This window comes from Schistocerca gregaria, chromosome 5 (genome assembly GCF_023897955.1).
Source record: "Schistocerca gregaria isolate iqSchGreg1 chromosome 5, iqSchGreg1.2, whole genome shotgun sequence".
Lineage (NCBI taxonomy): Eukaryota > Metazoa > Arthropoda > Insecta > Orthoptera > Acrididae > Schistocerca > Schistocerca gregaria.
The window spans coordinates 664,299,824-664,314,187 of NC_064924.1; the positions used below are offsets into that span (position 1 = coordinate 664,299,824).

The 14,364-nt window shown below is 37.6% G+C and overlaps 1 protein-coding gene across 3 annotated transcripts in view; it reads right to left on the minus strand.

Annotated features, from left to right (window-relative positions):
• Positions 1-14,364, minus strand: part of LOC126272437 (tensin) — a 2,382,193-nt gene that overhangs the window by 23,140 nt on the left and 2,344,689 nt on the right. For all 3 annotated transcript variants that reach the window (XM_049975310.1, XM_049975309.1, XM_049975311.1), the window contains 2 exons: positions 9,682-9,954; positions 5,969-6,229 (listed from right to left, as the gene is read on the minus strand). In XM_049975310.1, the coding sequence (XP_049831267.1) occupies positions 5,969-6,229; positions 9,682-9,954 (534 nt within the window). The remainder of the gene's footprint in view (positions 1-5,968; positions 6,230-9,681; positions 9,955-14,364) is intronic.

Here is a 14,364-nt window from a genome sequence, read left to right on the forward strand (position 1 = left end):
TCAAATAAATAAATATACAGAAAAACCACTGAGAAGCAACAGATAGGAAGGGAATAATTACTCTGTGCAACCAAGAAAAATTTTTTGTACAAAATAAAACAAGCAGTGATCTAAACTTCCAAAGATATTTTAAAAAGTCTAGAAAAATCTTCATGAAGGTCACAAATCATGCAAAGCAGTTTATTGTAAAGTCAGGTAACGTGAGTAAAACACTTTGGGAAGTTGTCAATGATACCACAGGAACCAGTGTCAAATGAGTCTCACCTGAATACCTCCAGCTACATGATATAAAAATCTGATGCAAAACAGATTATTTAACATTTTAACTTGACTTTTCAAAGACTGACAATAAATCTAGTGTCAGGAATCACTATGCTAACAGTATCATACTAAACTATATTCCTAACTTGGACAGGTCAATTTTCATGGCTCCAGTAACTGAACAAGAGGTATTAAAAATCATAAGAATCAGAAGATCATTTTCATATGGATTTGATGATATCTCAGATTACATATTAAAGAATATATGTGTAGAAATTGTCACACTGCTACACAATGTGATCAGTAGCTCAATAAGCAGAGATGTTTCCCAGAAGTACTAAAGACCTTGACGGTAATTCTTATCTTCAAAAAAGGGGGCAGTCAAGATGTTGAGGGAATTATGACCTAAGATGTTGAGTCCCATACTGCTCAGAACCATTTGAACCAAGATGTTGAAGTTATTGTCCTATTTCCATTTCCAGCTATATCCAAGATATCTGAGAAAGCCATATACAATAGAATCACAACATTTCTAAGAAACAAAATGGAATTGTTGACCAAACGCCAAATTGGATTAAGGAAAAACAGGATTGTTAACAATGCACTCTTCAGAAAAAAAAAAAAGCTCAATTTCTTTAGCAAATCAACAAAAATAATTTCAGTGTTCTGCAAGACAACTAATGCTTGACTGCCAAAAATCTGAAAATGAAATAAAATCGGGACACTAAAACTAATAACATATTTTAGCCTTCCGTAAGTATGTAAATATATTTTAATTCACTTGCTAGCTTTCGGCCATAGAAATCTGCTTTCTTTTCTTCTAATAATTTCCGGGTATGCAGCCGGATCCCGTCGACATTCTGCCACGATATTTCGGCCCAGAGACGTCCGGCCATCATCAGGTGAGTACACAACTACTAAAGAGCCCAGGTGCAGTCGCGGTATTTATACCGATTCTCGCGCACGTGTTGACATGCGCGGCAGCCCGTGCGCGAGAATCGGTATAAATACCGCGACTGCACCTGGGCTCTTTAGTAGTTGTGTACTCACCTGATGATGGCCGGACGTCTCTGGGCCGAAATATCGTGGCAGAATGTCGACGGGATCCGGCTGCATACCCGGAAATTATTAGAAGAACAAATACGCCGGGAAAATTTCAGAAATGCTTTCTTTTCATTTGACATGAGAGTTGTAAATGAAGAAAAACATCAAAATCACTAAACCTAAACATGTGTCTCATGGAAACTACCACCCTCACCACTACAACTTAGATTTTTCTGTGCATGTGTGAATCTGGCAGCTTGGGCTCGCCAGAAGAATTTTTCTGGCTAGTGTCTGGCTGCTTGTTGCTATTGCTGCTACAGCTAAGTCGTACTTCAACCAGCCATTAAGCAGGAGAAGGTACTGCTCATACGCGACTCAACTGCGTACAGGCACAAGCCCACTGGCAACTGCTCAAATGAAACTAATGTAAACCGTTGTGATGTCACGGTCACTGGAATCAGTGTGTTGTTATAAAGTATCGCATAGTCTTCATCCTAAAACCTTGAAATCATTTTGGTGTTGGCACACGTTTTTATGTGCATTGTGTTCTGTAGTTGGGAATGGTGCATTTTTTTTTTGCAACTTAAGTTTATTTTGGTTTTCTTTCTGTCATTTATGTTTTATTGTTACAGTATTATTTTGTAGTAGTGGGCTAAGGTAAAATTCTTTGTTGAGTATCAGTTATTACTAGTCAAAGTTACAAAAACTTTACTCAAAACTAACACAATGAAAAATTCCCGGGTTTTTCCCTGTTTCCTCCTGGATGAAAAAAATTCTCAGGTTTTTCCCGAATTTCCTGCATGTAACAACATCTTTTAAGATATTTTCATGTATTGTCTGTAATTTAGTATGTTAAAATAGATGCTCAGTCTTTTGTCATTCCTGCTATTGTAGCCAATGTTGTATTTGGCACAATGCATGCTGAGTTTTCCTATATATTTTATATTTTAATCTGTTTAGCTACTTAAGATGGGTTATTTCTGTCATGGCTAAACTTCTGCTGTAGTATGCAAATATAATATGTGAAAATGTTTTTAACATCAGCCCCATTTCTGTTTGGTAACACAGTATAAGATTTCTGGGCTTTAAATGAACAAAATAAACAAAACACTTCTTGTAGAATGATGGACCTATTTTTTCAGATCTGAAATCTAACACATGTGTTTTACCAATTTCTCATTAATACTGAAGTTGTCGGTAAATACTGATTAACAGTCTTGAATACAATTAATTGCAATTGATTTCATTTGTGAAATATTAATGCAAATAGGTTTGTATATGCAGATTTCTCTACAACCTAAGTGACAATAATATTATGATTGATTAATTTAAATCTGCGTTTCATATAATCATCATTGTTTCATATGATCATCTTGAAGTGGCTTGCAACACTCATTAATGGTCTGAATATCAGCCTTAAAATAATTGTGATTCATCATATAACTCACAGAGGCTAAAAAAAAATACGTTTCTTTATGAGGTGGCCCAGTGTACGATCAGAGTTAATGATGCAAAGGCTGGCACGATGCAGAGTTTTCCATGCATACTATTGGCTTGCTTTAAGGCCTGGAGTTGATGTGTTGTATTTTCTCAATCGGCATTAGGTTTTCTGTAGGAGAGATATACAATACATGCCGTAGTTGCAGTCAGAGAGTACTAGTCTTGTTTGAGGACTGGGGAATGTCCTTGTCTTTCTGCTGCCTTCAGTTATTCTTCCAGCACCATTAACAATATTATGAGGAGTATTCACAGGAAGCACCACTTTCCAGAGAAATACTATTAGCAGGAGAAATGGAATGCTAATGAGAATGTCTGAATTCTGAACTTGAGACTGATGAGCTGCAAGGCAGAATGTTTAAACAATTTTGTGAATTGCTGGGAACAGACACAGGCAGGGACATGGTCAGCAATCATCCTCGTATCTGCAAATGAGTTACGGGCCTCCTGGGGCAAAGAGTATATTTAAAAGTGTTTCATATCTCTGCATTTAGAAGTTAGTGATTGATACAGTTATTCTTTTCATACAGGAGTGCTACAGTACATTTATCACTGGTCAGGGAGCAGTACTTATAAACCTGTTCCCCAGGTCGAAGTGAGGCTGGCAACTCTAACATACATCAGTGTTGCTTGGGAGAATGTTTTTCTGGTATTAAAATGTAGGTCTAATTTTTTGTCACAGATATTGTTTGAGCATATTTGTGTTGCAGATGAATTGCAGCATTTATTATGATCCATTGTTGAAATGAATAGAAAACACAACATCTAACATAAAAGTAAGGTGCAGTAGGTGTAATAATGAAAATAGCTGTGAAAGTATGGTGTCCACAGACTCTAAATTCACAGAATAATATTGTCAGCTAAAATATGTGAACACCTACTGATGACATCACAACTAAGAAACAACGGAGAGGCTTCGTCCCACTGTAGCCCTCAGTGGTTCACAACCCCACAACATGTCACAGCAGTCCACCCACACCACTGCCGCCCCGAACCCAGTGTTATTGTGCAGTTCGGCCCCCAGTTGACTCCCCTGGGAACGTCTCATACCAGACAAATGTTTGCATGGTAGAGTAATTATGGTGTATGCATACATGGAGACAGTGTTTGCACAGCAATTGCTGACATAGTGTAACTGAAGTGGAATAAGGGGAACCAGTCCGCATTTGCTGAGGCAGATGGGAAACTGCATTAAAAACCATCCACAGACTGGCCGGCACATCGGACTTCGACACTAATCTACCGGGTGTATTTGTGCCGGGGATCAGCATGCCTTCCTGCTCGGGAAGCAGTGCGTTAGACGGTGTGGCTACCTGGGCGGGCATCTTTTACTATTACTTCAACTTGTTTACTTGCCAGAAGAAGAAAAAAAGTATACTGAGTATTATTGAGGACAGATAGACATACCAATAACAACAGTCCCACCACAAAATTATAGAGGCGGTCAACTGAAAATGAGTATTGGACATAGTGAAAAAAAAAAAGAATCATATGAAATGTCAGTCTGGAGTCCCCTTAACATGTGGTACTAATAGAAGACTTCCAAAACATTCAAAGAAGACAGCCTGTTTTATCATAAACGCATTTAGCAAGTGCAAGAGCATCACAAAGATGGTCATCTGGAGTCCCCATAACATGTGGTACTAATGAAGGAGTGCGAAAAGGTCAAAAGAAGACAGCCTGTTCCATCATATTAGGGTAATCCCAAAAGTAAGGTCTCCTATTTTTTATAAGTACATAGAGCTGTTTATTTCTACAATGGTTTACATCAGTTTACAAATTGAACATTTAGCTATTTTTTGACATATTCACCATTTCTGTCGATGCATTTTTGTAGACGCTGTGACAGTTTTCATATGCCCATGTCATACCAGCTCGCTGCCATGCTATTCAGAAAGTTATGAACCTCTTCTTTCACCTCGTCAGCGGAGCTGAATCGTTGGGGCCACAATTAACGCTGACAGGTACTGTGAGACTGAAAAAACTCAAACGGGCAATTTGGAACCAGAGAAGAGGAATGTTGAGCAAGGGCATACACATTCTCCATGACAACGCTCACCCACACATCGCTCGGCAAACCACTGCTCTCCTGCAGCAGTTTCAGTGGAACATAATCACCCACCCACCCTATAGTCCTGACTTGGTGCCCAGTGACTATCACCTGTTCCCTAGGTTAAAAGAACATTTGGCCAGAAAGCAATTCAGCTCCAATGATGATGTGAAAGAAGAGGTTCATAACTTTCTGAATAGCATGGCGGCGAGCTTGTATCACATGGGCATACAGAAACTGACACAGCGTCTACTAAAATGCATCGACAGAAATGATGATTATGTCAAAAAATAGCTAAATGTTCAAGCTGTAAGCTGATGTAAACCATTTTAGAAATAAACAGGTCTATGTACTTATAAAAAAATAGGAGACTTTACTTTTGAGATTACCCTTGTAAACGCATTTAGCAAGTGCAACAGCATCACAAAGATGATCATCTAATTCTTGTGACAGACACTGAACAGTGTGTCAAAGAGAGTTTGCCTGACAAATTTCTGAGAATGTGTGTTCCCACTAGTGTCAAGCAACTATTACTTCATGTCACATACATCGTGCAAAAAGACTGGGATGGTAAGTTGTCTAGCAGAGTATCGATGTAGATGTTGTTAATGCATTTTGTCTCTTAATTTGTAGGTAGTATGGAGATGATATCCTATTATTTATTAGCTTAGGTATAATTTAAGGAATAAAGATACAGCTCAGTGAATAGTGGAAGCACTGAGCCATTGGTGGGCACATAAACAAGACTGAGAACTTTGCTAGGTTTTGGATGAATCCTATAATACACATACACCATAGCCAGGACAATTATTTTCCACTAAGGACTTTCCAAATATATTTACTGATTTGCTGCAGACATCATGGTGTGTAGCACAGAGTAATATATGTAGTGGTACTCCATGGAAACAACTGGAATATGTGAAATTCCTCATGCACATTTGTTATACACTGTTGTATGAGTAACATGGTTAATACATTCATAATCAAAATGGACATAAGCTAAAAGCCATTATGTAAGTTAAGCACTTGGTATGAACTTCAGCTTAATTAACATTTTTTTAATTGAAGCAAAGCACATGAAAGATATGACAAACTTTGATTAGTTGCATTAGTCACCTGCGTGTGCCAAGCAGAAGTGCAGGTATTAGTGTGAGGGGTTGTAGCACCAGCGAGTGATAGTGATGCGATGAGACCCGCCAAGTGGTCCTGGTTGTTTGCAGAACTACCCACTGAGTGCTGCTGCTGTTGTGGCTGCTGGTGATGTACAAGAACTTCACGACTTCCTGGACCGTCCACAGTCGTCAGCAGTCCAGACGAATCTGACTCCGCTCGCTGCCTGGTTATGATAAGCTCGTGGGGTGGAGACATAGGTGAACTCTGGCATAAAGAAGGTACATTATTAATGCTTGTATGGCCATACTGAATTTCACTGAGATATTAATCATAATTTGACATGATAGTTGTGGCTATCACTTAACATGGAAAAGTCAGTACTATGTGTAACACTATTTATTTATTATTATTATTCTCCATCCTCTTAGCTGTCTGTCTGTATCTGAGGTTAAGCAGTTACAAGAAACAATTATGAATAAATTAAGCATACTACAACAATTGCACAGTTCACTCAAAATTCAGTATTTAGTAAAACAGATAAGAATAAATGGAGAAAAAATATTAGTTTCTACAAAAATATTGAAACTATGGCTAACAGTAAGGCAAATGCAGAAATAATGTAATTTAACCAATGTCCAGAAGCCTTCATGATGCTGCTAACAGGCCATTTTTTCAGTGTCTTACAAAGTCAGTATTTGAAGAGCATAATCATAGCACAAAACTATCCTGGGTATTAATGTTAGCTTTTGACACCATTGCTTTTATTTCTCCTTCAAGTAAGTTCTCAGTTGACTCCACAAGCTTGAGTGGGCTCCATTGCAGTCTTCTGTGTGTATCAATGAATATTGGGATATGGAGGTCAACCTAAAGTAAATACTGCTATAACATTCTCTCTCTCTCTCTCTCTCTCTCTCTCTCTCTCTCTCTCTCTCTCTCTCTCTCTCTCTTACACACACACATGCACGCACGCACGCACGCACGCACTTGGACTAGCTGAAATATTAAATATCAAATTTTGAAATGCCCTGGCAGGTGAAAACTGCATGCCAGACCAAGAAACCATACTTTTTGTGGACAATGTCCTTACTGACTGAAGTACTTCCTCCTACCATCCAAAAACCACATGAACTCTCCTGCATACCTCGTGGGACTAGTACTCCTCTCTTCCTGGAGTTATATCTGTGGTTGCTAAGGAAAGCATAAGCCCTCTGCTGTTTCTCATCTACATAAACAGTTTAAGAGACACTCTGATCAGTCCTCTTAGATTGTTTGCAGATGATGTCTTTGCTTACAATCTAGCAAAGTCGTCAGATGATGAAAACAAGTTTAAAAATAATTTAGACAATACATCAGTAGGGTCTGAATAATAAAAATTGCGAGGTCCCTCACAAAACGTTGCTGCTTCAACTAAACACTTGAAATTATAATTTTGAAACACTTAAATTGGAACCATCACATAGAGGATGCTGTGGGAAAGGTGACCCAAAGACTGGGTTTTATTGATGAACGTTTACAAGATGCAACAGATTTACTAAAGAGACTGCCTACATTTCAGTTGTGTTCTGGAGTATTGCTGCATGGTGTGAGATGTTTACCACATAAGATTGATGGAGGAAACTGGAAAAGCATTATTCAAAATGGAGGGGGGGGGGGGGGGGGGGGGTGTTACAGAGATGATAATAGAGTTTTGGTGTCAATGATTAAAATAATGGCATTTTTGTTTGTCTGTGTGACAACGGTTAAAACAAAGGTATTTTTTGTTGTGGCATGATCTCTTCAGGAAATTTCTACTACTGCCTTTCACCCCTGCATGCCTGGCTCAATATTTTGTTGACTCCCACCTACATAGGGAGAAACAGTCTCTCTCTCACACTCACTCCCTTTGGGGGTGGGGGACATTCAGTATTCTGACTGGCTGCATGAGACTTGCTACGAATTCCTCTGTTCTGCCAATCTCTTCATCTTAAAGTATCACTTGAACCCAACATCCTCAATAATTTATTGGATATATTCCAATCTGTGGCTATGGTTTTTACCCTCTACTGTTCAAGTACCACAGATGTTATTCTTTGATATATTAAGAGTCCCACCACTATGTCACTTCTTCTTATCTTGTCGGTCCTGCAGAGAATCACCTCATTTGTTGTCATATCAGTCCAACCACCACATTTCAAACAAGTTGATTCTCCTCCTTTCCAATTTTCCCACGGGCCACAACTCACATCCATACTATGTTGTGCTCCAAACATACATTCTCAGAAATTTCTTTCTCATACCATAGTGATAAAATAAGAGAAATCAGAATACATGCTATTTGGGAGTGGAGTACTAGAGAAATAGTCTAGAAGCAGCTAGGTGCACCCTCTGCCACACACTAGTGACAGGAACAACAAAATGAAAACAATTGATTCAGATATTTGTTGGAAAACAATTGACTCATTGTGTAGTAGTTTATGTATCAGCTGGATTATTCATTCCCTCTTTTGAGGAAAAACTAGCCTATGGATGCTGCCGAATGAAAACAATTATCCATCTAACTGAAGTTTTATGTTTTGGTGGAATTATTATTCACCGATTTCTTTTGAATGAAATAAGTCTGTGGGAGCAACTTAATGAAAACGGACAATACAGTTTGTAGTAGCTGAGAGTAACAACTAGAGGCTCCTGATCCCAAGCACACTTGGTTCTTAGGAGTAGCTTTAAATCATTTTGGCATTGGTAAATCATTATTGTTGACTGCACTGTTATCAGCTGTCATAACTGTTACTGTCATTCTATTATTTGCTTTTTATTGAGTGCCAATAAGTAGCTTATAGTTTAGTTTTTTTGTACATGTTAATGAAGAGTCATTTACTTAATAGTGAACTTTGTTTCTAGTTCAAAATGTTAAAACACATAGTTCAATGAGAATGGAAGCAATCATATGATCAGATGAAAAGTTATCCTCAACATAAATTCAATGTGATATACAGTATTTGCAAGGATAATACATATTCTGAAACTATATTAATTAAAGAAATTTGAAGAAAATTAACAAATGGTGACAAATATTTCTTGTGAAAATAGTACTTCCAACAAGTGACAGCATATGTTTAAAAAGAAAATGATTAACCCATTAGACAATTAAAAAATATATCTTGCATTCATTCTGTTCATGATATGTCTGCATTTATTAATAGAGAACTATTGGTGCTAATACAAATCAGTAGGAAGAGTGAGACAGAGCTTTAATAAATTTAAACACGAAAGTAATTGTTCATTTATTTAAACAAATATTTGTAATGTAGCACAAGTTATTAACCTTTCAAAACCTACCACAAAATCATAGTAAATGTCAGAAATATGAAAAGTTTATATTTAGGTCAATAAATTTATAAATCTTGAAAATTCTTCATTTTTAGAAATATGCTTTTTATTCACATCTCCTTTATATAAGTTATAAGTCAGCAATCCTAGTCATGATTCATCTATAACCAGAAATGCTGAAAAAATATGTATGTGAAATCACTCAGCCCCAAATGTTCATATAGCTGATGTGGCAGCAGAGTCTAGTTTCTTTTAGTTGTTAATTCAGCTGACTGGATGAAAAAACCGACTGTCCAATCAGCAGTTAAACCATTATCCCATCATTACCAAATACTTAAGTGTGAATTTCAGAGTTACCCTGTAGATGTAGATGCAGCAGGAAAAGGGGGGAGGGAGGAGAAGAGTCACACCTGTGTTGTATCTGAAGTGTACTTCCGCGTCTGTTCGTGAGCCCGCTTCACTGCGACGAAGGGCCTTTCGCGGTCGAAAGAAGAGTCTGACTTCTGGCGGCCGAGGGTGCTGTAGCCAGTAGCGGCAGTGTGCAGGCGGCGCGATGACGCCCTGGAGGGCAGCAGTGGTGACGCAGGAGCACTGCCTCCACTCTTCTGTGGGGGTGGCTGGTGCTGCTGCTGATGCTGGGGCAGCGGCCCGGGGGCGGGTGCGCCACCGCTTGGGGACCCTGCCTGCAAACAGAGCAACATTGCATGGTGCTGTCACCTGTCAAGCCACAAATGTTTTACTAGATGAAAATGTTGTTCCTACATGGTGTAACATGTCACTCCCTCGTTGTGTCTGTGTGCTCACCCTATTTCTATTGTATACACTAGATTTGGTATCAATGAGAGGGATGTTTTGTTGAGACTGAGACAATGAGTTGGTCTTTCCCTAATCCTCCAAGATGGGCTGAGGTGGTGGCCTACAAGGGCTGGCTGAAGGGTAGTGGTTCTCCAAAAATGGAAAACTTTCCAAGCATAAACTTTTGAAAGGCCCTGGAAGAAAGCAGCATTTGGAAGTGGGCAGAGCTGGTGTTTCTGTATTAATTTCTGAAATCAGGAAAAGTTACCTTTCTTGGTCAACCAGGTTATTCATATAACTGAGAGTATGCAGAAGTGAAATTCAAACAACGGAAAATCCAGGAAGGAATGTAACAATATAAGAGAAGGAAACTTGCCACTCACCATATAGCAGAGATGCTGAGTTGCAGATAGGCACAACAAAAAGATTCTCACAATTACACACACACACTCACACACACACACACAAACACACACACACACACACACACACACACACACACAAATGCAACTGCAACTCGCACACAACTGCAGTCTCAGGCAACTGAAACGAGCGTGTGCTGTAAGTGTTGCCGTTTAGTGTGCACATGTCCAGGCGCAGAGGCCCTACATGTCATCACGGAGCTTAGCAGACGGCTTGACAGTAGTGTTTGGTGAACTAGACAGACTTGGTGAAGTTTAATTGGTACAAATAAATGCCGACTGAACAGGAATGATTTTCATTGAGAGTGCAGCATTGCACCCCCTACAGCTTAAAGCATTCGATGAACCCACATCACTCTGTTGCTCTCCAAAGTCATCCGATCTCATGGTATGTAGTCTTTTTCATCAGAGAGTGTTTGGGGGTGGGGGGGGGGGGTATGTCTATGTCTACATGCCTTCTCTTTCAATGATTTTGGGTGAAAGACATGCTTGCAAAAGGCATGGGATAAGTTTGACTACTGTATGCATGTTTGTTGTGTGTCCAGCAGAAGGCACATTGAACTTTTGTGAAAGATTAATAAAGTTTAATCCTGAACGCAATTTTGAATGCTATTCCAAGATTTTTCACACATGCTTGTAAAAAATATACTGTTCTAAAATCAGGTAGTTCTTTTGAAACTAAAAACATTGTAGTCCTATGCATAAGTTAGAAGTTTCTATCTTCTATTACTTTAGACAAAAGGAGGTCTGTGACAACATGGGCACTAAATAGTAAAACACTTGTCTTGATTGCCAAAATAATTTTATTTTATCATATTATGACATGTTCCTGAAGAACCCTTTATCATCAGATAAGTGGCATGAAACATTCGATATAAGACAAGACGTTAAAAGAAATACATTCCAGCAACACAGTAAAGAAGAAAACATACCTATTGTCAATACAGAGTATCATGTTGCTTCCTATATAACTGCATCAGTGCCCAACTGATATAGGGAGTTTGACATTGTATAAAAAATGTTAATGATGTGATTCTTATTGGTCTATTCAAAATTCTGATTCCCTGTACTATTGCTTTTAAATATTTTGGGGGAAACTTACGTAGTGAGCTATTTCAACTGGTACCAGTTTCCTCTATGCAAATTCCAGCAGCTTTGGAGTGTCGCAGCTATGGCCTTGTTAGTACAAATTTGATCGCTTTATTAACATTTTATATATAGAATAAAAATAACATATATAGCTTTTAATAAGCATTTGTCATAAAATGACTATGCCAATTTCACGGACATTACTGTCACTAATGCCAGCTAAGTTTTCATTGTAAAAAGGCGAGCTGCGTATGTCAGTTGGGCACTGTTGCAGTTAAGGAGTAGAAATTAAAGTATTTTAAATACGTATGTTCTCAGCTTTACTATGTTGTTGCAATGTATTCCTTTTATATCTTGTCTGTTTTTTCAATGTTGGTTTTAACATCTTGTCTTAAATCCTACCAGCAAATTACTCACCCCTGATTCTTTAAAGAATGGAACTCCAATTTATAGAACAGCTTTAATGCTTGATTACTTTACAAACAAGTTAATTTGTTAAATGTTTGATAATATGGAGTTTGAAATTATGTTTAAAGTTTGTTGAAAATCACCAAGTGCTCTCATTCTCAAGTAGGTACTGGATAAATGTAGTCTGGGTAATCTGTATGCTGTGAGTTACACTGCCTCGAGACATATACAAAGTTTCTCACTGTACTGCTTGTCTTACTAGATTAGAGATTAGATTAGTACTTGTTCCATACTTCATGAATATGACACTTCGTAATGATGTGGAATGTGTCATGTTAATACAAGGTGTCTATACAGGATATTACATTAGACAAAATATTACATGACGCTCAATATTTAAAATTTTTTTTATTTTCTTTTCTTTTTGTGGGGGTTGGGTAATTACCCACTTACTATACACAAAACTTCATCTAATGAGTAGAAGCTTTCAACACAAGGTTATGCTTCTAAACATATGGTTACAACAGCACTTTCACTTTTTTAAATTTGGTCAATAACTGTATGAAATTTTAAAAAAATCTAATTTTTGTTGTCCCTAGATATGCAACCCTGTGCTGCGATAAAGCCTAGTACATGATATGAAAACTATAATACTGTAGGGTATTGATCACTTCATGTGTAGATAACATCGAATTTTCATAAAAAATCACTCTTGCAGCTTGTGAATAATCATTTTGTTGAATACAAATGTAAAATTTGGATAGTTAACTTGTCAATAAAAATAAACATTCAAGTTTTTCTGAAGTAGTTTGCATAAGTGTTTATCCAAACTTTTGTAACTATTACGTGTCAATATCAGACTGTTCAAACATTTTGTTGAATGTCTGTGTCAATGACTAAGCTCTTGGGTTATCTCTGTTATGGTTGCTCCTACAGGGTGGGAACTTTTGTTACAACAGGAGTCTTGTGAAGTTACTTGTAATGGTCAGATAGGTTTTGTGCAGACATAAGAAACAGTTAGAAATTTATAGCTCATATATTTTGTTACCAAGCTATTTTAGAAATTAGGAATACAGAAGAGATAATGAAGAAACTATTTTATTCAGTAGTTAGTGAACCATCAACATGACACTCCTGCAAATAGTACCTTTTCTTCAGACAAGCAAGACCTATCATACCCATGAGAAGAGACAACAAAACCAACACTGAGAGAATCAGCTAAAAAGTTTTAATAGTTTGCTACTGTATGCACGTCTTTTCAATTTCATTCAAAATAAATAACAACCAAGCTGTGGTTAAGGTACTGTAAAGACATTATTGAAAGAGGCCTGTTACAATCTGCAACTGTGACTGTGCCCCAGGTTAGCTGTTTAATAATATAGATTTATTAACTAAACAAAACATTTTTAGACTTGTTTAAAAGCTTAATTGTTATTATACAACTTAGGGTTTGGATTACAAGCCATTTTCTAGTACACAGCTGATCCCAAGGACGATACCTAGCAAAGATAAACATGTTAAGTTATTACTCTGTCAGTTTTTTACTTTAACTATAAACATTACCTCTGCTGACAATTTTACACATTTACATTCGTATTCTACAACATTAATTTGGACGGCATTTATAATATCTGTGAATAACAAACAATGGACTAAAACTATGGACACAGGAATTTGTTTTATAATCTATTTATGAATGATCGCCTCTGGATTCTTCTCATATGTACAGGTTGCAACATTGTCTAAACGGTGTTGATAGCAAATGTGAGCATACACACCTCTGTTTTTTAATTTCTAATATTTATACACTTCCCCTCCGTGTGTACGACTTCTACATCTATTATGTATTTGTGGTTTTGGTTTAAGCAAAGTCCATCAAAAGATGAATCTAGCTTCCTTAATTGTAATTTTTTACTGTTCTTCAAGTCTAACACAGATTGACATGCCAGTCTGTCCAATATAGCAGGAGTGACACTCTTGGCAGATGATCTTACAAACCCTACATTTCATGATGGCAGGTTGTTTGTCTTTTCAACTGAAGCAACATCTTCATAATGTCTGAGGGACATAGACAAACACAGGGAAATGCTTTGCTTTTAAAAGAAATTTTGTCTACAAAAGGTAAACTACACCATTTCCCTTCCAATCTACCTATGGCGTATGAAAATGAAGCTTTGAGGAAACAGTTGAAAGGACATGCAGAAGAGAAATAACAAATAAGCCACACATTTCCACGCGAGACAGTAACATCTGTTAACTGCATATCATGTTCACTTTCCATTACAAATATTGCTCAATATGATGAGCATATGCATCCACAATAGCCTGTAACAACATTAGAAATTGCTTTACTGCTGCCCAAAACATTTCACAGGTGGG